We start from the raw sequence: 25,423 nt of genomic DNA, 5'->3' as shown, positions 1-25,423 counted from the left end.
CCCTCCCCTCCCTCTATCCCTTCTCCCCCTCCCTGCCCCTGGCCCCTGCCCGGCCCCCCCGCCGGTGCCCCCGGCCCTCTGGGGCCGCTCGGGGGGCGGTGCCCGGGCCCAGGTCTCCTCCGTCAGGGGGAGGAGGAGGAGGAGGGAGGAGCACGAGGAGAGGAGGAGGAGGAGAAGGGAGGAGCACGAGGAGAGGGGGAGGAGGAGGAGGAGAAGGGAGGAGCACGAGGAGGAGCACGAGGGGGCGGCTCCCGCGGCTCGGGCTCTCAGCCGGCTCAGCCCCCAAGTCCCGCTCGGACCGTGCCCGGAGCCCCGTGCCCGGTGCCCCCGGTGCCCAGCCGGCCCGGCCCTCGGAGGGCTTCCAGGAGGCGGCGGCGGCTCCCATTGCGGAGGAGCCCAGTTGGCCTTGGAGGCGGGTGCCCCCGGGCCGGGCATGGGCCCGAAGTGAGAGCCCCCCCGCCCCGCGGAGCCCCGGCGGGATGGCGAGGGAGCGGGCGGCCCCGTGGGCGGCGGCGGCCGTGGGGCTGGCCCTGCTCTGCCACCTCGGGGCGGCTGCCAGCCCGACCGGCCGGCCGCACCCCCACCACGGTAAGGTGCCCGACGCCGGGCCCCCTCCCTCCGTCTGTCTGTCCGTCCGTCTGTCTGTGGGTGGGTGGGTGGGTGTCCTCGTTGTGGGCCCCCTTCCCCCCACCCGGGCTGCCAAGGGGTGCCCCCTGCCCCCTCCCCCCGCCTGACTGCCCAGCAGCCGGGTGACCCGGGCGACCCCTCTCACCTGCAGCCCCTTCCCCACAATCGGGGGACCAGCCACGATTCTCACCCCGGGACCCCTGTCCCTCCTGGGGGCCTTGGAAATCATCATCATCACACTGGCTAAGCGTTTACTATGTGCCACGCACTGCCCTAAGCGCTGGGGTAGATGCAAAGTGGGGAGGGGGACGATGGCAAGACCCCCTCCCCCATCCGCTCCCGGCCACAATTCCTACCTTGGGACCCCTGCCCCTCCTGGGGGCCTTGGCTCCAGCTGGGAAAATCATCATCATCATCACATTGGTTAAGCGTTTACTAAGTGCCACGCACTGCTCTAAGGGTTGGGGTAGATGCAAAGTGGGGAAGGGTACGATGGCAAGACCCCCTCCCCCATCCCCATCAGCCACAATTCCTACCTTGGGACCCCTGCTCCTCCTGGAGGCTTTGGCTCCAGCTGGGAAAATCATCATCATTATCATATTGGCTAAGTGCTTACTATGTGCCACGCACTGCTCTAAGCGCTGGGGCAGATGCAAAGTGGGGAGGGGGACGGTGGCAAGACCCCATCCCCCATACTCCCCAGCCCACCCATTCCCCTTCCCCCCACCAGGCACAATTCCCACCGTGGGACCCCTGCCCCTCCTGGGGGCTTTGGTTCCAGCTGGGAAAATCGTCATCATCGTAATGATAGTCTTGGCTAAGCGCTAATTATGTACTACACACTGCTCTAAGCGCTGGGGTAGATGCAAAATTGGGAGGGGGGCGGTGGCAGACTCCTCCTCCATCCCCTACCCCCCAAGCCACAATTCCGACCTTGGGACCCCTGCCCCTCCTGGGGTCTTCGGCTCCAGTTGGGAAAGTCATCATCATCATATTGGCTAAGCGTTGACTATGTGCCACGCACTGCTCTAAGCGCTGGGGTAGATGCAGAGTGGGGAGGGGGGCGATGGCAAGACCCCTTTCCCCCATTCCCCAACCCCCAGGTCGGGGGGCTTCTCCCTACCACCCTTTCCACGCTGGGAAGGGAGAGCTCAGGACACCCCGAGGCCTACAGACGCGGTGTAGATGGGCGCAGCTAGAAAAGTGAGTCAATCCAGTTGGTTCCCTTCCTCAATCCAGTTGGTTCCCTTCCCTCCACTCCGCGGTCCTCTCCGCCCTCCCTGGGCGAGCCGCTGTGAGGGCATCTGGAATAACGCAGCATCCCCAAATTCATTCAATCGTATTTATTGAGCACTTACAGTGCGCAGAGCACTGTACGAAGCGCTTACCCAAATCCCAACAGAAGAGCAGCATCTGGTTCATCCAAGCTTGTTGTGAGAAATAAAAGCAATCAGCTGGAAACTTGGGCCGAGCCCCCCTTTGGAGACGAGTTCTTCCAAAGAAAGGAAAGGAGGGAGTTCAAAAAAGAGGGGGGGGTCCAGGGGAACATGGGAATTCCAGGACTGATGGCGAAACTTCAAGTTCCGACAGCTCCGGATTCCCTGAATCCCTTGGAAGATGGTTTAGGGATGGCAATTTTTTTCGCCATTTGGCCAAGAGCCTTGAATTCTGGCAGGCGGCGAGCGGGAATTCGCTAATAAACAGGTCTGGTGGGGGGAAATAAAAGGGGTTTCACAACCACAACTTGTTCTGTTCTGTTGCCTGTCTCCCCCTTCTAGACTGCGAGCCCGTTGTTGGGTAGGGATTGTCGCTCTCTGTTGCCGAATTGGGCTTTCCAGCGCTTAGTACAGCGCTCTGCACACCGTAAGCGCCCAATAAATACGGTTGAATGAATGAAGCAGGGGGCCTGTAGATTTGGGGGGAAGGCTAATTAGTGGACTTTTTGGGTCCACTAGAGGGCAGGCTAGTTGCTAATTTCATTTTTGAGCCTAGGATTTTTTGGTATTCCTTGTCCCGCAATATTTAGCTCCTGGCTGGAATTTCATTTGGCTAGTTGTAATGATCCTCTAATGAAAAAGAGTCTAGAGTCCTTATTCTGTGCCCCCTTTTGTGTGTGTCTGTGTGCGCGCCGATAACCGATCGAATATGAAAGTTAGGCCAACTCCAGCCGGTGACCCGAAACAAATGTTCCCCTGGAAAGCCAATCAACAATTAAAAGCCAGTTGGCCGCCTGCGAGGATTTACGAACTGTTCTTACGGTCCCGCGAGAACCCTCCGAAAGTGTTGCTTCATCACAGTCCTTTGGAATGAAAAGGTCATTATCGTGTTTTTCCTTATTGAATCCGATCCTAGAAATGTTGAGAAGTGATTTGTGTGCCTCTCGGAATCATGACAGCCTTCATATACGGCTGGGGAAGGTTTGGAACAATTTCTCTTGGAAAGGGATTTTTCATATAAAGTCCGAACACATCTGTTAAATTTATACTCCACTGTCATTCTTGTTTCGTGATGTGCTGGAGAAAGTGTCTAGAAACATTGATTTTTTTGCTTTGAGGATTAGAAGGAGATTTGATTCTCTGAAGTAATCATAAATTTAAATGGGAAAACAGGCATGTAAACATTCGAGGAGTTATTTCTCTCATTGGAGGCTAGGTAGTCAATTTGTCATGGCTAATGAAACCACCCCAAAGAGAAAGGGACCGCAGTTCCTTGATCACACTTTTTAGATGAGCGGATAAACGAGCATAAGTGGTCAGTTGCAGTGTGTTCTTGTGGTGCCTTTAACGCTTCTCTGCGTGTGTCCTTCCCGTTTCTCTCAAACTTGTTCCTTCCCTCGCCTCACTTTTCCTTTGCCATAAACACATGTTCTGAACCATGGCTGCCTTACCAGGGTGATGGTTTTGAAAGGGTCCCAGATGACAGACGCTCGCCGGGCTATTTACATTTAATTCCCCCGTTCCTCTCGAAAGACAGACTCGATAAACCAGAAAGGACCGGAGGAGATGGGGCTCTGTCGCCCGGAGAAGAGAAGGGTGAGGGAGACTGAACTATTTATCTTTAAATCCCTGAAAAGGAGATTTAGCAACTAGCTTTGCTCCGCTCCTGGGCAAGACCAGATTTTAGCCGGAGGGATTTAGATTGGACGAAAAAGAACGTCTTGTCTCTTGGGATCCTAAAGCACCACAACTAGACTGTTAGCTCCATGTCGGCAGAGAATGTGCCCCACCGCTTTGTTATAATGTACTATCCCAAGTGCTTAGTATGGTGATCTGCCAACAGTACGTGCTAGATAAATATACTAAGCGCCTGGGAGAGTACAATATGACAACAGACCCATTCCCTGTCTACAGCAAGCTGACGGCCTGATGCCTATTCTGGTCTAGACACTATTCTGTAGGGGAAAAGTCGTTATCTGGAGATGGGGATTGTACTAGTTGACCTCCCAAAGGATTCCATGAAATTATAGGGTCATTTTCCGTGAAAATAAGCTTCAAAAAATGAGTATTCATCTAGTGGCTCTTGGTCACATTCAACTTGTAATTGCATCTGAGGTTGCAGGTATTCAGGTCCGAATGTCCCCAAAAAGGAATAGGCAGAAGATGGGTGTTTGGAATGCGTCGTGACGAAGCTACACATGTTGATGAAGTTTGATTATGGAAAGGAAACTCCTCCCGAGAGTGAAACATGCGTAATCAGATCTAGGACTAGCTGATGTTTTTTTTGTTATTGAGAGTCGCTTTGCTGTAGGAAAATATTTTTTTGTTTACAAAATGCTATCACTCCCTCTCTCCGAAGAAGGGAGACAGGACGATAGCATAATAAGAATGAGAAGCAATATGGTTTAGTGGAAATAATAATAATAATGATGGTATCTGTTAAGCGCTTATTATGTGCCAAGCACTGTCCTAAGCACTGGGGTAGATACAAGAAGATATAAGATATAGAGAAGTAGCGTGGCTATAGAGAAGCAGCGTGGCGCAGTGGAAAGAGCACAGGCTTTGGAGTCAGAGGTCATGGGTTCAAATTCTGGCTCCGCCAATTGTCATCTGTGTGACTTTGGGCACATCTCTTAACTTCTCTGTGCCTGTTACCTCATCTGTAAAATGGGGATGAAGACTGTGAGGCCCACGGGGGGCAACCTGATCCCCTTGTAACGTCCCCAGCGCTTAGAACAGTGCTTTGCACATAGTAAGCACTTAATAAATGCCATTATTATTATTATTATTGCAAGGTAAACCGGTTGTCCCATGTGGGGCTCACAGTCTTCATCCCCATTTTACAGATGAGGTAACTGAGGCACAGAGAAGTTGTGATTTACCTAAGGTCACACAGCAGACAAGTGGTGGAGCCGGGATTAGAACCCATGACCTCTGACTCCCAAGCCTGGGCTCTTTCCACTGGGCCTGTGAGTCAGAGGACCTGGGTTCTAATCCCGTTTCAGCCAATCGTCTGCTCTGTGACCTTGAGTCACTTCACTTCTCCGTGGCTCAGTGGAAAGAGCCCGGGCTTTGAAGTCAGAGTTCATGGGTTCGAATCCCGGCTCTGCCAATTGTCAGCTGTGTGACTTTGGGCAAGTCACTTAACTTCTCTGTGCCTCAGTTATCTCATCTGTAAAATGGGGATTAAGATTGTGAGCCCCCCGTGGGACAACCTGATCAACCTTGTAACCTCCCCAGTGCTTAGAACAGTGCTTTGCACATAGTAAGCGCTTAATAAATGCCATTATTATTATTATTATTATTATTCTCTTTCCCGCCATTTCCTCACCTGTAAAATGGGGGTTAAGACGGTGAGCCCCATGAGGGGCAGGGACTGTGTCCATCCTGTTTTGCTTGTGTCTATGCCAGCACTTAGTACAGTGCCTGACACCTCGTAAAACTTTAACAACTACAACAGTTTCTAGGATTTATTATTATCACGGACTTTACGGGAATGCGGATTCTGATTTCAGCCTTGCTGTTAATTTGTGGTTGCCTCATTGACTCTCTGGCCTGAGACACTCTTTGTTTAGATAGTGGGGGTCCCTCCTCATCTTGACCCCGCATAGGTAGAGGCCAGGCCCACTGCTACCCACCCACCCACCAGCCCCCCCGGAATATTTTCTTTATACCACCTTCGAGTTCAAAACTGGCTCCAGACCATCGCCAGGTGTGGCATAAGGGCCCCCACTTTCATAGCTTGAATAAAATAATAATAATAATCATAATGGCATTTGTTGAGCACTTACTATGAAGCAGCATGGCTCAGTGGAAAGAGCACGGGCTTTGGAGTCAGAGGTCATGGGTTTGAATCCCGGCTCCGCCAACGTGTCTGCTCTGTGACCTTGGGTAAGTCACTTCACTTCTCGGAGCCTCAGTTACCTCATCTGTAAAATGGGGATGATGACTGTGAGCCCCACGCGGGACAACCTGATCACCTTGTATCCCCCCAGTGCTTAGAACAGTGCTTTGCACATAGTAAGTGCTTAACAAATGCCATTATTATTATTATTATTACTATGTGCCAGGCACTATACTAAGCGCTGAGATGGGTACAGACAAATCAGGTTGGGCACAGCCCCTGTGGGGCTCACAGTCGCAATCCCCATTTTACAGATGCGGTAGCTGAGGCTCAGTGAAGTGACTTGTGGAAGATCACATGACAGACAAGTGGCAGAGCCGGGGTTAGAACCTGTGACATTCTGGCTTCCAGGCTCATCCTCTATTCCGCAATCCCGATTCATACAGAGGGGCACTCCTCAAACTTTCTAGGAGATAATGTCCAGTGTAAACATTCCCATAACCAAAAGGGAATATAATAGAGCACTGGGCAATGATGATTTTAAAAAAGGGAAAAAAAATCTCAGGGGCTATAGTGAGAGGAAAAGCGATATGAAACCTATCAACTGACAGAGGATAAGCAATACCAATTTAGTGGCAAAAATATCCCAGCTGTTGGTACACTTCAGGAAAGTAACAGATCATACCAATCCGAGAGTTAAAAATCTCACTGTGATAAGCACTTGGGGTATGTTGGCTGGATCTCAGTTCTGGTTTAGGCCCAGGGGGAAAAGATCTCTGGCTCCTTTTCCATATGTCCATGTTTTTCTCTTTGGTCATCAAAGAATGGATGGCCTGGCTTTGCTGCAAGTTACCTCCAGCTTCTTCCTCTGTTCTTAAGAGTCTCCTTTTGTTGTTCTTGCATTCCAAAGCATTCTGACAGCTCTCAGTACCTCCTGCCCTGCCCTGTGATCCTCTCATGACTTCGGTTTTCTCCTGGCTTGGGCTTCTTTCATCCCTTCAGCCTGTCTTTCGGGAAGGGGAAGTGTCCTTGCCGAGCTTTTTGCCAAGTAAGTATGGATGGATCCTGCTGCTGTATGGCCAAACAAATGGAAAACCAACAAATCCCAAATTCAGTACAAATCGCAGGCTTGCAGGCTGGACTCCAGAAACCAGCCTGATTTATTTCTCTCTCTGTCTCTCTTCCTCTGTCTCCATCTCCCACCTGAGCCATGTCTGACCTCTGTGTAGAGAAGGTTGTTCTAAGGCTAAATAATATCCCTCCTCTGTAGTGTGATACTTATTACATTCTGTATGAGCTTTCTTCCAATCCTGGGAAAATACTGCAGTTGTCAACTGCTTTTGCTAACCCATCCTCATTTAATTTTTTTAATGGTGTTTTTTTAAGCACTTTCTGTGGGCCAAGCACTGGGAAAGATACTAAGAATAATAACTGTGATATTGGTTACACCCTTACTCTGTATCAAGCACTGTTCTAAGCACTGAGGTAGCTACAAGCTAATCAATTTGGATGCTGTCCGTGACCCATGTGAGGCCCACAGTCTTAATCCCCATTTTTACAGATGAGGTAATGGAGGCCCAGAGAAGTGAAGTGACTTGCCCAAGGTCACACAGCAGACAAGTGGCAGAGCCGACTCCACCACTTGTCTACCGTGTGGCCTTGGGCAAGTCACTTGCCTGAGAAATGATTGCCGCAATGCATGTCTGGCACAAATGGGAATTATATCACCTTTGTAATAATAATAATAATGATGGTATTTGTTAAACACTTACTATGTGCAAAGCACTGGGAAGATACAAAGTGATCAGGTTGTCCCACGTGGGGCTCACAGTCTCAATCCCCATTTTACAGATGAGGTAACTGATGCACAGAGAAGTTAAGTGACTTGCCCAAAGTCACACAGTTGACAAGTGGCAGAGCTGGAATTAGAACCCATGACCTCTGACTCCCAAGCCTGGTTTCTTTCCACTGAGCCACTCTTTGTCTCAGAGTCCCAGAGCAATAAAGGCCGGTGTGGGGAAGGAGTTGTTACTGTCCGTTGCCTGCAAATTATCTCCCTCTAGACTTTAAGCTTCTTGTGGACAGGGGACATGTCTACCAACTCTGTTCTGAAGGCACATCTCCAAGAGGCCTTCCCTGACTCAGCCCTCTTTTCCTGTTCTTCAGCAACCTTCTGCAACGCCCTGACTTGCTCCCTAATCCCCTCTCCCAGCCTCACAACACTGAGGTCCATATCTGTAACTTATTTATTTCTATTCATACTTGTCCCCGCTTCTAGATTGTAAGCTTATTGTGGGAGGGGAATGTCAGTTATAGCGCTGTATTATATTCGCCCAAGCTCTTAGTACACTGCTCGGCACACAGTAAGCACTCAATAAATGCAGTTGACTGACTCAAGCGCTTAGTGCTCACTGCACATAGTGAGCACTCAAATACTATTGACTGATTCAAGGGTAGGATGTGGTCAGCATTTCTCTGGACCAGCCCAGAGGTGGGAAGTTGATTGGCAGAGAAAGGGAGGCCTACAGTGTTTCATTTCTATGTTCTTGTAGTTTCTGGTTGCTGTCCAACAGGCAAGACTGTGCCAAATTCAAATGGAATCTATTTTGATTTCAGTTCCCTAGGTCATTCTGATTCCAATATAGTCATTTTTAGTATTTATGGTTTTGATAATTAAGTGCTGACTAGGTGCCCAGCGCTGTCTTAAGAGCTTGGGTAGGTACCAGATATTCCGATTGGACAGTCTCCCATCCTCCTTGGGATTCATGGTCTAAGTTGAGGGAGTAGGATTTCATCTCCATTTTTCAGATGAGGAAACTGAGGCATGGAGAAGTTGCCACTCGCCAGAGAAGTTGTGCACGAGCTTGGGGCTCAGAGGAACTGGGGTCTAATCTCGGCTCTGCCACTTGCTGTTTAATTTCACTTCTGCGCCTCAGTTACCCCACCTGTAAAATCCGTTTAAATCCTACTCCCACCTTCTTAGACTGTGAGCCTCATATGGGACAGGGGCTGTGTCTAACCTGATGGACTTGTATCTGCCTCAGTGCTTAGAACAGTACTTGGCATACGGTAAGCGCTTAAGAAGTACCGTGATAATTAAGACTTGGGCCCTGTCACGTCAGCCGGCAGGTCGACTGGGGCTCGGGCCCAGCTGACAGACCCCCAATGGGGAAATGATGTTTCCGACATTCCGTTGCGGTAAATTGATTTTCAGCCCTCCCTGAGACAGGGAAGGTGTTGGGAGCAAGAGGAAACTGAATTTTGATACCCGTCATCATCAGTGAGCAGAATGCAGTCCTGGGTGCCCTCGGATACTTAACATATAAGTAGAAGACAGTCACTGCCTTCATGGAGTTTACCGTCTCAAAGGGAACATAGGCAGACAGAGTTGAGAAGCAGGGTGGCTTGGTGGATAGAGCACGGGCCTGCAAATGAGAGGACCTGGCTTCTAATCCCAGTTCCTTCACTTGTCTGCCGGGGGACCTTGGGCAAGTCACTTTAATTCTCTGTGCCTGTTACCTCATCTGTAAAATGAGGATTATGACTGTGAGCCCCATGTGGGACGGGGATTATGTCCAACCTGATGAGCTTGTGTCCACTCCGGGGCTCAGTACAGTGCCTGACCCCTAATAAGTGGTTAAATACCGTTTAAAAAAAAAAACAAACAAACCTCCCCCCGCAAAAAAGTGTGTCATGTTTCGCGGAAATGGTAAAATCCCATGACTAAGCTTGGCTACTTGGATAATTAATCATATTCATTGAGCACTACCATGTGCAGAACACTGTACTAAGTGCTTGGGAGAGTACAGTATAATAGAGTTGGCCGTCACGTTCCCTGCTCACAAGGAGGTAACTTACAGCCTAGAGGGAGTTAATATGAGTTTCCCGCTAGGACAGCATTAAAAAGTAAGAGCTCTGAATCCAGACAGCAGCCAGTGTTCAGACAATACACGGAGCGGGTTATTTTCAGCCAAAGCATTTATGGATCGGATGCTCAGGATTTGGTTTGTTGTAAAATCACGACCTGACCTCAGCCTCAACCCAGTTGAGGACTGAATACTATTTTGAACCCATACATACTTCCATGAGCTGGATTGCCATAATATAAAAGAAATGGACAAGGCCAAGAAGTCTGTCTTATGTCTTCATCCTTTTTTTTAAAATTTAATATTCGTTATCTTTCCAACATCTGGCTTTAATTTTCCAATCTCTTCCAAAACAAGTCTGATGCTGCATGAGCTGCAGATGGCAGCTTGGATTCCTTGGGCTGGGGAAGCGGCTTCCCAGAGGGAATCAGATTGGAGCGATCCAGACTTCCCTGAAATGTTAAGCCTCCGGGAACTGGGGAAGCAGGGGTTTGGCCCCCAAAAGACTGAGGTTTGTTGACTGACATTTTCACCTTTCCCCCGAGTCTTCCAGCTGATGCTACGGATGTCAGGAACACAAGGTTGGCACTGGGGAGAGGAGACTTGGTGAGACTGCCCTCATCAATCAATTTTATTTATTGAGCACTTACTGTGTACGGAGCACTGTACTAACCACCTGGGAGAGTACATTATAACAGAGTTGGTAGACATCTCCCTGCCCACGATGAACTTACAGTCTAGATGGGGAGACAGACATTAAAATCAATAATTTATGGATATGTACATAAGTGCTGTGGGGGACTGAGGCAGGGTGAATAAAGGGCTCAAATCCGAGAGCAAGGGTGAAGGAGAAGGGAGTGGGCGAAGAAACGAGGGCTTCGTTGGGGAAGGCCTCTCGGAGGTGATGTGCCTTCAGTAGGACATTGAAGGTGGGGGGAATGATCTCTTGTCAGATATGAGGAGGGAAGTCATTTCAGGCCAAAGGCAGGACGTGGGCGAGAGGTCGGTGACGAGATAGACGAGATCGCGGTACAGTGAGAAGTTTGGCGTTTGGGGAAGGAAGCGGGCAGGCTGGGTTGTAAGTAGAGAAGTGTTCACCTGAAGTCAAACTTGGCTAATTTGACCAAGCCAAGAGAAGTATTTCTGCATTTCAGGCATTATTGCCAAGAAGCCTGAAGTATTTTCTCCCAGGACCACATGCATAATCCAGGGCACTTAACCTTACCTGATGAGCGTAAGACATTTGGTCGAGCTAATTTGAGGGGACCAAAAGTCATTGTGCATAAGTCATAGGTAAAACAGTCGGACTGAAAGTGATTGGAGAACATTGGAGCGCTCCAGGAGGGAAGAAGAATGGGCTCAGATGTCTTTTAGAAGGTGAGAAGGGATGAGGTCTCTGTGGGAGGAGAGGACAGTAATTTTTGTTTTGTTTTGTTTTCAAATAGTATTGGCTAAGCACTTTTCTATGTCTCAGGCACTGTACTAAACACTAGGGTAGATATAAGCTAATAGGGTTGCGCACAGTCCCTATCCCACATGGGCCTCCCAGTCTTAATCCCCATTTTCCCGATGAGGAGACTGAGGCCCAGAGAAGTAAGTGACTTGTCACACAGTAGACAAGTGGCAGAGCCGGAATTAGAACCCAGATCCCAGGCTCTTCTCAAGTTATCAAGAGCGATCGGGAATGCTTACATGGGTATTGAAGTCCCTGAGGATCAGCATAGGGGTGGTGAGGAAGAGAAGGAAAGTGAGAAAATTGAAAGCGGGGCAAAAGGGCTTGTAGATGACTATGAATAGTAGTTTAGTGGATGGCAAGAGGCAGATGATCCGAGCTTCTTAGGAAGGAAAGATGGAAGGAGGAGATTGCATGGAGCTTAAACGGCATAGTGGGGGTTATGAGGTAATTCAAATGACTCAAAGACTGCAAACCTTAGAAGGCAATAGAGTAAGGAACGATACTTGGGATTTCTTAAACCGTGATCGAATCAGAGGTATGGATTTGGAAGAAAAGTGAGAACCAGATATTGAAAGTTTACATACCGAAATCACCACAAGAACATTTACCTTTCACCATTCTTTTGAAACATTGCAAATACAGTTAAAACAGTCTTGTCAAACTAAAGGCATTACTAGCACTTAGGTTTATGCCAACGGAGGATTTCCTCTGAAAAAGTGCAATTCTAGGTGTAAAACAAAAGTGGCATTGCAGGGTTAGCCGAGTTGAGTAATTTGAAATGACTGGAGAAGTTTTTAAGTGGAGTAATGTGATAAGACACTTCTCTTGCTACTAATGGGGATATTTCCTTTTATTGAATCATTTCCAGAAAGATGTAATCTCATATCATCATCAATTTTAGGGCGTTGGATAGGAACCATTTGAACCACATGAAGCACAAGAAGCAGCCTGGCCCTGTCGTAAGAGCATGGGGCTGAGAGACTGAGGACCTGGGTTCTAATCCCAGCTCTACCACCAGTCTGCTGTGTGACCTTGAGCAGGTCACTTCACTTCTCTGGACCTGAGTTTCCTCATCTGTAAAATGGGGGTTAAGACTGAGCCCCACGTGGGACATAGTGTCCAACCTGATTATCTTGTTTCTTCCTCAGCGCTTAGTACAGGGCCTTACGCATACTTAAATACCGTTAAAAAAAATAAAATATTTGAGCTTCCTTTCAAGAGGATGAGATAACCTCCTCCCTATAGCAGAGGGTGAACATTAGGGTTAGTAATTCTGAATATGAACCCCGGTCTCGTGATTGGATCTTCAGGAACATTCTGGCAAATGCTGGCCTTCAAATAAACAAGCTGAAATTTCTGGTCTGTTCAAGACGTCTCTGAAGGGACCTGACTGTGTGAGCTGTCTCCTGAAATATGAGAGGTTTCTGTTTCTCAAAATGCTTTTCCATCTTCTCACTTGAAGGGCCTGTGGCATCTTGGGGCAGTGTAGCCCGCACACACAAACACACACACACACACACACACTCTCACATACACTCACTCTCACAGGCATGTGTACACACTCACATAGCCACACACATACATGATCATGCAGTCACATGCAAGTGCTCACACACGAGTGCATGCAAACAGACATGAGAGTGGGCACACAATTTGTAATGATAATAATAATGGCATGTATTAAGGACTTACTATGTGCAAAACACTGTTCTAAGCGCTGGGAAGGTTACAGGGTGATCAGGTTGTCCCACGTGGGGCTCAGAGTCTAAATCCCCATTTTACAGATGAGGTAACTGAGGCACAGAGAAGTTAAATGACTTGCCCAAAGTCACACAGCTGACATTTGGCGGAGCCGGGATTTGAAACCATGACCTCTGACTCCAAACCCTGGGCTCTTTCCACTGAGCCATTCACATCGAGCAGTAATAATAATAATTCATTCATTCATTCAATCGTATTTATTGAGCGCTTACTGTGCGCAGAGCACTGTACTAAGCGCTTGGGAAGTACAAGTTGGCAACATATAGAGACGGTCCCTACCCAACAATGGGCTCACAATAATGGTATTTACGGGCATACTGTGTGTCAAGCATTGTTCCAAATGCTGAGGTAGATACAAGTCAATCCCTGTCCCCCATGGGGCTCACAGTCTAAGTAGGAGGGAGGACAGGTATTGAATCCCCGATTTGCAGGTGAGGAAACTGAGACCCAAAGAAGTGAAGTGATTTGCTTAAGGTCACCCAGAAGGCAAGTGACTGAGCTGGGATTAGAACCCAGGTCCCCCGATTTCCAGGCCGATGCTCTTTCCCCTACGCCATGCTTCTTACATGAAAGAACTCCTTGGTAAAGTATTCTTTCTTCAGAACTCCTTCAGTCTGTTCAAGGTTGGGGAATCATCCACAGTCTGCCTGTCTCCCCCCACTAAGGCTGTAAGCTTGTTGCGGACAGGGAATGTGTCTGCTAATTCTGTTTTGCTCTCCCAAGCGCTTAGTATAGTGCTCTGCACATAGGAAGGGCCCAATAAATACTATTGATTCAGGGAAGTGTTTTAACCTACCCCTGCTCATGGTGGAGAAAGCTGTGGGAGGTGAATCCGATTTCCAAAGAAAGCAGCATTGCCATTTAATTAGGGCTCTGATTAGTAAATGAAGTCCCCAAGGCCATGCTTCTTACTGCTGCTCAGCAGAAGAAAAGTCCTCCTCATGCTGGAACACATGATGAGAACTGGGCTTGAAAGAATAACCCAAAAGGAGGAAAGATAAAGCCCTGAAGTGAAAACTCTTTAATTGGAGAATCACTTGTCTTAGAGCAATGGAAATGCTAAAAATATTACTATTTTCTAGTTTCTAGTACTGTGACGAAGCAGTGGATGATTGTTCTAAAATCCCTCTGTTCCTATTCTATTTATTCCCGGGCAGTGGGTTAGATACTTTTGGGTATTAACTCTTCAGAGTCCCTGGAGGAACATCAAGCAAATTATTGTATCAGTACACCAAGTGACACTTGAGAGGCTCTTAGGAGCCAATTCATCTTTGCCAAATGCTTCTCTGGCTTTGGAAGGTGATGGTAGCCCTGGTTCAATGGATTTCGCTCTACTTCTTGGAGTCTGCATCATTTCGTGGGGGAAGTGGCATTTAATATTTTACGCAGGGTTTTATTTTGTCGTTTATTGAACACTTACCTTGTGCAGAGCACTGTACCAAGTGCTTGGGAGAGTGCAGTATAACAGAGTTGGTAGTCACGTTCCCTGCCCACAACAAGCTTATAGTCTAGATTGAACACTTACTATGTGCAGAGCACTGTACTGAACACTTGGGAGAGCGTAATATAGTGCAATATTGGTCGACTCGTTGCCTGACTCGTTCCATGACCACAAGGTGCTTACAAGTTAGAGGGCTTAAAACGTGAAAGGAATCAGTTAATCAGTGGTATTTATTGACCGCTTACTGGATGCAGAGCACCTTACTAAGTGCTTGGGAGAGTGGAGTATAATAGAGGTGGTAAACATGCTCCCACACCAGAAGGAGCTTAGAGTCCAGCGAACTTATAATGTGAGGAATCAATCAATCAGTGGTATTTATTGAGCGTCGTGTGCAGAGCACTATACTGAATGCTAGGAAGAGCACAATACAGCAGAGTTGGTAGACATATTTCTTGCCCACAAGGAGCTTACAGCACAGAGGATGTAAAAAAATGAGAGGAATGTTAGCCTCCCCCAGGGAGGGGGTTATGAGCTGCAAGATCTGAGCTGATTTTTTCCCCCACTTCTTAGGGAAGGGTACACTAGTCCCCACTTTTGAATGTGTCTGTTGTACTCTCCCAAGTGGTTATTACAGTGCTTTGCACACAGTAAGCACTCAATAAATACGATTGAATGAATGAATGAAATCAGGGCTAGCCGTATGAATGGAGACCACAGTGACTCCCAGCATGGAGCCAAGACTGAAATGTTGGCCACAATAGTGTCCCCCTGCCCCAGTAACACATGGACAGTGATTTGGATTTGGAGAATCTGAGCAGGCATGTCACTAGGGCTGCTTTTCCATCATTCTGCTTCAGGGAACTCCTGGAAACACAGATGGCTGTGATCTAGGACCTGGAAAGAAAAAAAAAAGGATTAAAATGTATTCCCCTTAATTTGGGGAATGAGCACTTGAAATGTTGTAAATAACACTGCAAATGTTCACTCTGCAGAGTTTTATAATCAGAAATTAGGTTGCACTCTGCATACTTCCTTACCGTCTCCCTTCAGACTGAAGGAGAGGGGCCTCAGTGTCACACAGTGCTTTTTTAAAATGGTAATTGTCAAATTCTTATGCTGTGTTAAGCACTGTTCTAAGATTTGAGGTAGATACAAGTTAATCAGGCCAGATACAGTTCCTGTTCCACACGGGGCCCACACTCTAAGTAGGAGGGTGAACAGGTACTCTTTTGTTTTTTTTAATGGTATTTGTTAAGTCCTTACTATGTGCCAGGCACTGTAATAAACACTGGGGTAGATACACTCTCCTCAGATTGAACACAGTCCATGACTCACATGGGGCTCACAGTCTTAATCCCCATTTTACAGATGAGGTAACTGAGGCATAGAGAAGACAAATGACTTGCCCAAAGGTCACACAGCTGACGAGTGGTGAAGCTAGAATTAGAACCCAAGACCTCTGGTTCCCAGGCCCGGGCTCTTTCCACTAGGCCACGCTTGTTAGGATTGTGGAATTTTAACGTAGTTGGCTGCTGTGGTTTTTCTTTCTTCTGTTCCTGTGTTATGCACCACCCATATTGGTCACCATTATCCTGACAATCTAGTGAAAAATGGTCAGATTTAAAAGAACCTACAGATCAATGCATCATTTGTATTGATTGATTAGTTGCTGCGTGCAATGCACTGTACTAAGCCCTTGGGAGAGTACAGTATAGCACAGTTGGTAGACATGTTCTCTGCTCGTAAAGAATGTACAGTCTAGAGGGGGAGAACAGTTGCAGATAGGACACAAGAATAATAATAATAAATTGTGGTGTTAAGCACTTACTATTTGCCAAACACTGTACTAAGTGTTGGGGTAGATACATTCTAAGAAGATGACTCACAGGGAATAAGTGTTCAGCGTTCTTTCGGATGGTCTCGTCTAGCAGGTGAATCACCTATGCTTGCTCTTAGAAAAATAGCAAGGTCTCAAGTTCCCCTTCCATAATAACATAAGCAGCTTTCTACCTCCCAATGCCTGGGGAAGGACACGCTACCTGGGTCCTCCTTCATTGTGTCTGGTTGATCACTTGCAATTCTTATTCATGGTTGTTTTTCAAACATGTTGGAGGAATGAAAAAAAATATGCCATGTATAGCATCTGTGCCAAGTTCCACTCCAATAAATTCCCTCTGTGTGCAGGTTTTAGTAGCAGGAGCACCTGCTTTAATAAAAGTTTGAAATCACAATCCCTCCCATCTGGAGCTTTGCTTATAGGAAATCATTTAAGCTTGCTTTGGGGGTTAACCTTTCTGTGGAAAGGGTGTGAATTTTGGTATCTAGAGAGAGGCAGAGATCAAGACTACATGTGAAAATGGGTAGACAAGAGGTCAGATTCTGAAGGAACACAGACCCAAACCTGTTTTTCAAAATATGCCATCGGGTGGTGGTTCCGGCTGTCTTCTGATAAAACATCTGGCAGTGATTTTTTTTAAAAAATTTTCTGGCTTGGAAAACGCAGCAGTAAGACAATGTTCTCATTGCTACAAGAGAGACGGTATCGTTCTCGGGGCCTTCTGCAGTTGCTCCTCTTCTACTTCCGCCTCACGGTTCATTTAATCGTGCTGGTTCTCATCAATTTGCCACACGAATCGCGGGCCTGGATTCTTGAATCATTTGAAGAGCCACAGGATTCCCTTTTGCTCTCATTCCCTTTTGGAATTGGATATTTACCTGCCAAGTTGTGAGCAGAAGAGTCACCGAGCTGAATCCCATTCCATCTTCTTTAATCCCTTGTAATGACAGTGAGTCCATGGTAGCCCTCGCTTTGATGAACAGCTGGAAAAGCTCAATTTGCCACTTCGGGAATCAAATGTCCTGCACTAGCCATCTGGAAAAATTGGGATCTGCTGAAATCTAACCTTATCATTAATATTCCTGCAAATGACTGGGTTTAGTAGAACCAAGTCATGAAAGGTAGTGCGTCAATCAAGTCGTTCTCCTAAGCACTTAGTTCAATGATCTGAACACTGTCAGCACTCAGTGAGTATCACTGATTGATTGGGTTACAAGTTGCGATGGGAGTGACAGTGAAAACCTAACCCAATCTGATTGCACATCAATAACTAAATCAATACTTAAACCCTACCTATCAATCAATCAATGGTATTTATCGAGTGCTTGCTGGGTGCAGAGCATTGTACTAAGCATTTGGGAGAGAACAATAACATAAGCAAGAGATGGTGACCACCCTCAAGAAATTTATAATCTAGTGGAAGTTACAATTCATTTCCAGTGTCTGGATACAAATCAGAGCGAGTAGGAGCAGTCAGTCAATCAGTGCTCTTTATTTATTTTTTTAATGGTATTTGTTTAAGCACATACTATGTGCCAGGCACTGTGCTAAACACTGGGGTAGATGCTGCGCACACAGTAAGCCCTCAATAAATACGATTGAATGAAGTTGGGCGCAGTCCACGTCCCACGTGGGGCCCACAGTCTTATTCCCCATTTTACAGATGAGGTAACTGAAGCACAGAGATTTCAGCGACCTGCCCAAGGTCACCCAGCAGACAAGTGGCAAAGCCGGGATTGGAACCCAGGTCTTCTGAATCCCAGTCCTGTGTTCTTTCCACTAGGCCCTGCTGCTTTGTTGAGTATTTACTGTATTCCAAGGGCCGTATAACTGTATTCCCCCTCTAAACTGTAAGCTTTTTGTGGACAGGGAACAGATTCTCCTGTTCTGTTGTATTCTCCCAAGTCCTCCATACAGTGTCCTGCACACAGTAAGAGCTCAATTCCGTTGATTGATCAATTTAGTGTTGTAATTGCTTGGGGCAGTATAATACAGTACAGTTGGTAGAGTATTCCTTCCCCACACGGAGCTCACAGTTTATAGGGGGGGAAAGATATTAAAATAAATTGGTGATTAGGAGAGTGGAATAGGTACCTTGATGCTGAGAGTGGGGTGACTATCAAGTACTTAAGGGGTATAGATCCAAGTGCATTAGCAACACAGAAAGGAGCGTGAACAGGAGAAATGAGGATCTAGTCAGGGAAGACCCGTTGGAGGAGGTGTGATTTTAACCGGGCTTTGAAAGCAGGAAGAGTAGTAATATGTCAGATTTGAGAGGGGAGGGATTCCCAGGCCAGGAGAAGAGGCAGGAGAAACCAGTTAGGAAAGAGACTCCAGACCTCAAACAATCACCAGGACTGAAGGAAGAATTATTGTGGCCTACAAAATTGAGGTTTGCATAAATGATTTATGTATCAGAATTGCCTTGGACAAAGATTTCGAATTCTAGAAGAATCACTTCCCGAGAATCTGCAGCCAACATTAGCTTCCCACAGCGAGCCGTTCATTTTCCCGGGGACATGTACACACAACCTAGTATTTCAATTTAATTTGGAGTCCAATTGTAGAATAAAATTAATGGCTTGTAGCATTTAATTTAAGACCTTCTGTAAATTAGATGCATCATCTAGGGTGATTTTTGCTCTGAAGAATAGTTATCCAGTTTAGAGCTTTAATTAAGTCATCAACCGAAAATTCGTCGATGATGACATCGATTGTCTTTAGCTTAATATTCAGCATAAATCAAGGGGGAGCGGGGGACAATTATGACTTTACTCTCCTTTATACTGTGTTTGTCTTCCTGATTTGGGTAGTTTTCTGAAAACGACTGTTGGGCTTTTATAATGGTGTACAGTGCTCACAGCGGCTGAATTTCTAGATGAAGAAAAAACACAGGAAATGGAGTTGTCAGGGCTGTGATTTCTGGGAAGGGTTAGGAGTCCTTACTACCGTATGACTTCAAAACTATGTCACACTTAGGGCTGCTAGCACTTCCCTATTTTGCCTAGCTTCGGAGGGCACAAGGTAAATTGGAAGGAATCTGCAGAAGACTGGAGTCGAGGAAGTGTGCAGCAGAAAAACTCAGGCTTTCCCTTTGCGATTGAAAGTCTTCAACTAAAGAACGTGGTGATGGATGAATGGTATTTATTGAGTGATTACTGTGGGCCAAACACTATTAAGAACTTGGAAGAGTACGTTACAATAGTTGAGAGATACTGTCCAGGGAACTTGTCTACCAACTCTGTTTTATTGTACTCCCAAGCAGTTAGTACAGTGCTCTGCCCACAGTAAGTGCTCCATAAATACCACTGATTGATTCCATTACAAGTTATGATAGGAGTGTTGGTGAAAACCTAACCCAATCTGATTGTGCAGCAACAATTAAATCAATACTTGAACCATATCAATCAATGGTATTTATTGAGTGCTTCCTCTGTACAGAGCACTGTATTAAGCATTTGAGAGAGTACAAGTATTTTTGTACCTTTTTTTCATCTTTTGGAAATTACAAAAAGAACATCCAGTACATTGAGTGATATTTTAAGGACAGTGATGATTTGGACCAGCCTGACAGCCATTCTTCATTAATGAATGGTAGGACAGTGCTTTGGAAGCAGTAAGAGCTCAATAACTACAACTGAATGAATGAATACTTATTGAGCGCCTCTGTGTGTGGGGCACTGTACATTGGTCAACATCCCGTGGTGGCTAGTGGTTCACACCTAGACCGTTTTACCTGGACACTTTGGCATGGCCCACTTCAACAGCACCATTGCCTAATGGTTAGAGCACAGGTCTGGGAATCGGAAGGACCTGGGTCCTAATCCTGGCTCTGCCACTTGTCTGCTGTGTGACCTCGGGCAAGTCACTTCTCTTCTCTGGGCCTCAGTTCCCTCACCTGGAAAATGGAGATTAAAACTGTAAGCCCCATGCGGAACAGGGACTATGTCCAACACAATCACCATATGTCTCCCCCTGTGCTTAGTACAGTGCTTGGCACATAGTAAGGGCTTAACAGATACCATAATAATAAAGAAAACAACACCGCCACCTCGACACTAGGTTAGACACGTTAAAAGGAATATGAATGTGAACAACAACAAAGTAACGCAAGCAGCTGCCGAATGGTGAACTGAAATTGGAAAACCGACAGTAAGAGAGAAAGCATTTTAAGGATACAGTAAAACATCACCTCAGATACCACTGCAGCCTAGCTGAAAATCTGGAGTCAATTGTGGTGGCTTGCTGATCCTTTTTGAGCAAAGGCTTTGAAAGGGTTGAATGCTTGTCCTCTCCTACCTCACCTTGCTTCTTTCCTACTGTAACCCAGCCCACACTCTGCCCTATTCACCGTACCTCGATCTCATCTATCTCACCGCTGACTTCTCACCCACATCTCGCCTCTAGCCTGGAACGCCCTCCCTCCTCATATCTGAAAGCCAATTATTCTCCTCTTAAGGCCTTCAAAGCCTTAAGAAAGCACATCTCCAAGAGGGCTTCCTGACAAAGCCCTCCTCCCTCTTCTCCCATTCCCCTTCTCCGTTGCTCCCTTTATTCACCCCCCACCCCGTCAGCCCCACAGCACTCATGTAGGTACCTGTAATTTATTCATTTATGTTCATGCCTTCCATCCCCTCTGGACTGTAAGCTAGTTGTGGACAGGGAATGTGTCTGTTATATTGTTGTCTTGCACTCTCCCAAGTGCCTAATACAGTAACCGAACCCACAGTAATAGCTCAGTTAAAATGATTGGCATGGTTCAAGATACCACAAAACATCAAGCATGGCAGCAGAGAAGCAGCCATGCTTGAGACGCAGCGTGGCTCAGTGAAAAGAGCATGGGCTTTGGAGTCAGAGGTCATGGGTTCAAATCCCAGTTCCGCCAATTGTCAGCTGTGTGACTTTGGGCAAGTCACTTAACTTCTCTGGGCCTCAGTTACCTCATCTGTAAAAAGGGGATTTTGAGCCCCCTGTGGGACAACCTGATCACCTTGTAACCTCCCCAGCGCTTAGAACAGTGCTTTGCACATAGGAAGCGCTTAATAAATGCCATCATCATCACAGATAAGGACAGACTTTGTGTGCATGTACACAGTATGACTGAGACTCTGAGTCCTATCTTGGCCTCTTCACTCACACACGCGCTTATGCTAAATTTTGCCATCAACGGTGCCTTCCTCAAGAAGGAAGGGTGACGATCAGTCAATCAAGCGGCTACAGTAGCTAGAATTTCTATTTTTACCTAAATATTTCTCGGAGCTGTTGCATCCCAAAGTGCAGATTAGTCAGACCTTTGTAAATTATCATGAAAAGACTAAGAACGTGTCTTTATTTATCTTATGTGGTTTTCCCTCTTCTTTAGCCCTGTCTCCGAATACACAGGACAACCTGCTATATATATTTGGGGTATTTGGTATTCCTCAACACCTCCCTGCATTGATCCATCCGTCATTTTAGCAAGTACTTCGTGCAACTGACAGGATGAGAGGGCGATTAGCATCTCAGCATTACTTTAAGTACGTCCCTAATATGTGGTAATCAGTATGCATTGTTATTTATCAAATGTAAAGAATTAATGAAGGATGAGACTGTGAATGAAAGCTTAATGGGTTCTCCTATAATTCCCTTTTTGTTTGCCGAGACGCCGAGCGTCACTGATTAGGTGGATCTTATCCATGTCATTCTATCCTCCGCGTCCTGGTTATAACAGGGCAACAGATGTCAGAAAGCCATTACACTAATAACGACATCAATTTAGTCACCAGACTTCACTTCTAGAAACCTGTACAAAACCCTCTCGAAGCCAGAGCTATCCAGTGTCCTGATTAGACAATTGACCTGTGGTCCTTCTGGTATAATGCTTCATCAGACACTCTTGCTCATTATCCAGTTTCTCATTAGGGACCTGGTATTTCTCCAGGCCCTTTGCCATCTCGAAGGATTTTCCAAAGCGATTTCAGTGTATTACAACTTGCCCTCCTCTCTGCATTACCTTGGGTTTGTAACCCTTAAACTCTTTGATTTTTTACCCCACCCCCATGGAATCCCTCTGTAATTGGTGTATTTTCATGTCTGTCTCCCTGTAGTTTCCAAACTACTCATGGGCAGAGATTGTGTATAACTACCTTACTGTGGTTCCTGTACCACATGGAGCTGGGTTTAGAATCCAGATAATAATAATGATGGCATTTATTAAGTGCTTACTATGTGCAAAGCACTGTTCTAAGCGCTGGGGAGGCTACAAGGTGATCAGGTTGTCCCACGGGGGGCTCACAGTCTTAATCCCCATATTACAGATGAGGGAACTGAGGCACAGAGAAGTAAAGTGACTTGCCCACGGTCACACAGCGGACAAGTGGCAGAGCCAAGATTAGAACCCAGGTCCTGCTGCCTCCCATGCCCAGGCTCTATCCACTAGACCATGGTGCTTCTCACGTTGCTTCGCCGTGTGTATCTACCCCATTGCATAGTACAGTCCTTGGCACACAGTAACCGCCTAACAAATATTAGAACAGTACTTTGCACATAGTAAGCACTTAATAAATGCCATTAAAAAAAATTCACAGTTGTTATTAGGAGGCTCGTTCCCTCCCAGTGCCAGAAGTCCGTGATCGGGATGTTTTCTGCCGTTTTAACCCATTCTTTATTGTTAGGTCTATTCCAGTTTTCCAGGTCACAGAACACCTGGTAGATGTGGGAAATGGGAGGGGTGACGTAGGAATTTTAGGGTTTATTAACCACTCCAAATGTACAGTTCTTGGGCCTGATCACCACCTCTCGTTCCCTAAAGCTAAACCCGTAAGAGACCAGTGGAAAGACAGTCCTTCAGCACCTTATGGAGTATAAAAAGTTCAGAAGAAACTCTAAATTAAATACGTCCCAAATGACGCCTGCATCTTATTCCTGTTGGGTTTTTTTGAGACATAATTCTAATAATGGGACAACGCTAGATCTATTTCTGTATCTGGGCTTGCCCCTAAGAGACTTATAATAGTCCAGATTTTAGTCTCATTAAAGCTTCTTTGTAGAAGAACTGTGGCAAAATGGGTTGAGCATAGGTTTAGGAGTCAGAGGTCATGGGTTCAAATGCTGGCTCTGCCAAGTGTCAGCTGTGTGACTTTGGGGAAGTCACTTAACTTCTCTGTGCCTCAGTTCCCTCATCTGTAAAATGGGGATTAAGACTGTGGGACAATCTGATCACCTTGTAGCCTCCCCAGCACTTAGAACAGTGCTTTGCACATAGTAAGCGCTTAATAAGTGCCATCATTATTATTATCTGGATTCTCAACCCAGCTCCGCCTCTTGTTTGCTGGGTGACCTTGGGCAAGTCGCTAACTTCCTGAACCTCAGTTACCCTGTTGGTAAAACAGGGATTAAGACTGTGAGCCCTATGTGGGACAGGGACTGTTTCCAACCTGATTACCATGTCTTTACCCCAGCGCTTAGTACAGTGCCTGGCACATAGTGAGCTCCTTCTAGTGGGATCTCATTGTGAGCAGGAAATGTCACGTGACTAGTGGATAGAGCCTGGGCCCCGGAGTCAGAAGGATCCAAGTTCTAATCCCACCTCCACTACTTGCCCGCTGTGTGACCTTGGGCAAGTCACTTAACTTTTCTGGGCCTTAGTTCCCTCACCTGCACAGTGAAGATTAAGACTGTGAGCCCTATGTGGGACGGGGACTATGTCCAACCCTATTATCTTGTATCTACCCCAGTGCTTAGAACAGTGCCTGGCATTCATTCATTCATTCAGTCATCACTATTACTCTCCTAAGCACTTAGTACAGTGCTCCACACCAGATAAGTGCTCAGTAAATATGACTGATAGTAAGTGCATAACAAATACCATTAAATAAAAAAAAAACTTATGAGGCAGATGTCTGGCTTTCAGGTAGTTTGGTAGCCAACGTCTTTCCAGAAGAAACCAAACTCTGGATGGAGACACAAAGGAATAAAGCCACTTCCCTGGTTCTGGGGAAAGAGAGGGTTTTATTCCACAAAAGTCAGGATTCATTCAGTTAATCGTATTTATCGAGCACTTACTGTGTGCAAAGAACTGTACTATACACTTGGAAGAGTAGAGTATAACAATAAAGATACATTCCCTGCCCTCACCTTGCTTACAGTCTAGAGGGGGGATGGCCAGCTTCAAGCCCTAGTGACCCTCTTGTAGGGTCGAGGAAACCTGGGGGCAAGTGCTGTTAGGCAAAGCAGGAGCCTGTGCAGGGCAGGGGTGAGGAAAGGGCAGCATGATCAGAGAGAATCTATTTTTATGAACGTCCGTCTCCCCTTGTGTGAAGGGAATGTATCAACTCAGTTACACTCTACTCTCTCACGCACTTATGCTCTGCACACAGTAAGCGCTCAATAAATGCCACTGATTAAGAAAAAGATAATAATAATAATAATAATAATAATAATAATAATCATGGAATTTATTAAGAGCTTACTATGTGCAAAGCACTGTTCTAAGCGCTGGGGAGGTAACAAGGTGATCAGGTTGTCCCACGGGGGGCTCACAGTCTTAATCCCCATTTTACAGATGATGATGATGATGATGATGACGGCGGCATTTATTAAGCGCTTACTATATGCAAAGCACTGTTCTAAGCGCTGGGGCGGTTACAAGGTGATCAGGTTGTCCCACAGGGGGCTCACAGTCTTAATCCCCATTTTACAGACGAGGTAACTGAGGCCCAGGGAAGTGAAGTGACTTGCCCAAAGTCACACAGCTGACAATTGGCAGAACTGGGATTTGAACCCATGACCTCTGACTCCAAAGCCCGGGCTCTTTCCACTGAGCCACGCTACGTCTCAAGCATGGCTGCTTCTGTACTGCCATGCAGATGAGGTAACTGAGGCACAGAGAAGTGAAGTGACTTGCCCAAAGTCACACAGCTGGCAGTTGGCGGAGCCGGGATTTTAACAAGACCTCTGACCCCAAAGCCCCTGCTCTTTCCACTGAGCCTGGCATCGGGTCAAGAAAAATAATAATACCTTGAATTAGTAGTAGACTTCCATTTTCCTTGGGACTTTCCTGTCACTTACCTCAACCCCGGTTCTCACAAAATCCCTGTGAGGGAGGGAGAAGCAGGTATTATTACCTCCATTATATAGAAGGAGAAACTGAAGCCCAGAGGAGTTCAACAGCTCGG

The 25,423-nt window shown here is 46.5% G+C and overlaps 1 protein-coding gene across 1 annotated transcript in view; it reads left to right on the top strand.

The window, feature by feature from the left end:
* Positions 1-479: 479 nt before the first annotated feature.
* The window catches only part of PLXDC2 (plexin domain containing 2), a 251,643-nt gene continuing 226,699 nt past the window's right edge, over positions 480-25,423 (top strand). Inside the window, exon 1 of the mRNA XM_038755652.1 lies at positions 480-588. Coding sequence (XP_038611580.1) covers positions 480-588 — 109 coding nt within the window. The remainder of the gene's footprint in view (positions 589-25,423) is intronic.

This window comes from Tachyglossus aculeatus, chromosome 13, assembly GCF_015852505.1.
Source record: "Tachyglossus aculeatus isolate mTacAcu1 chromosome 13, mTacAcu1.pri, whole genome shotgun sequence".
Lineage (NCBI taxonomy): Eukaryota > Metazoa > Chordata > Mammalia > Monotremata > Tachyglossidae > Tachyglossus > Tachyglossus aculeatus.
This window is presented reverse-complemented; position numbering and strand designations above follow the sequence as displayed.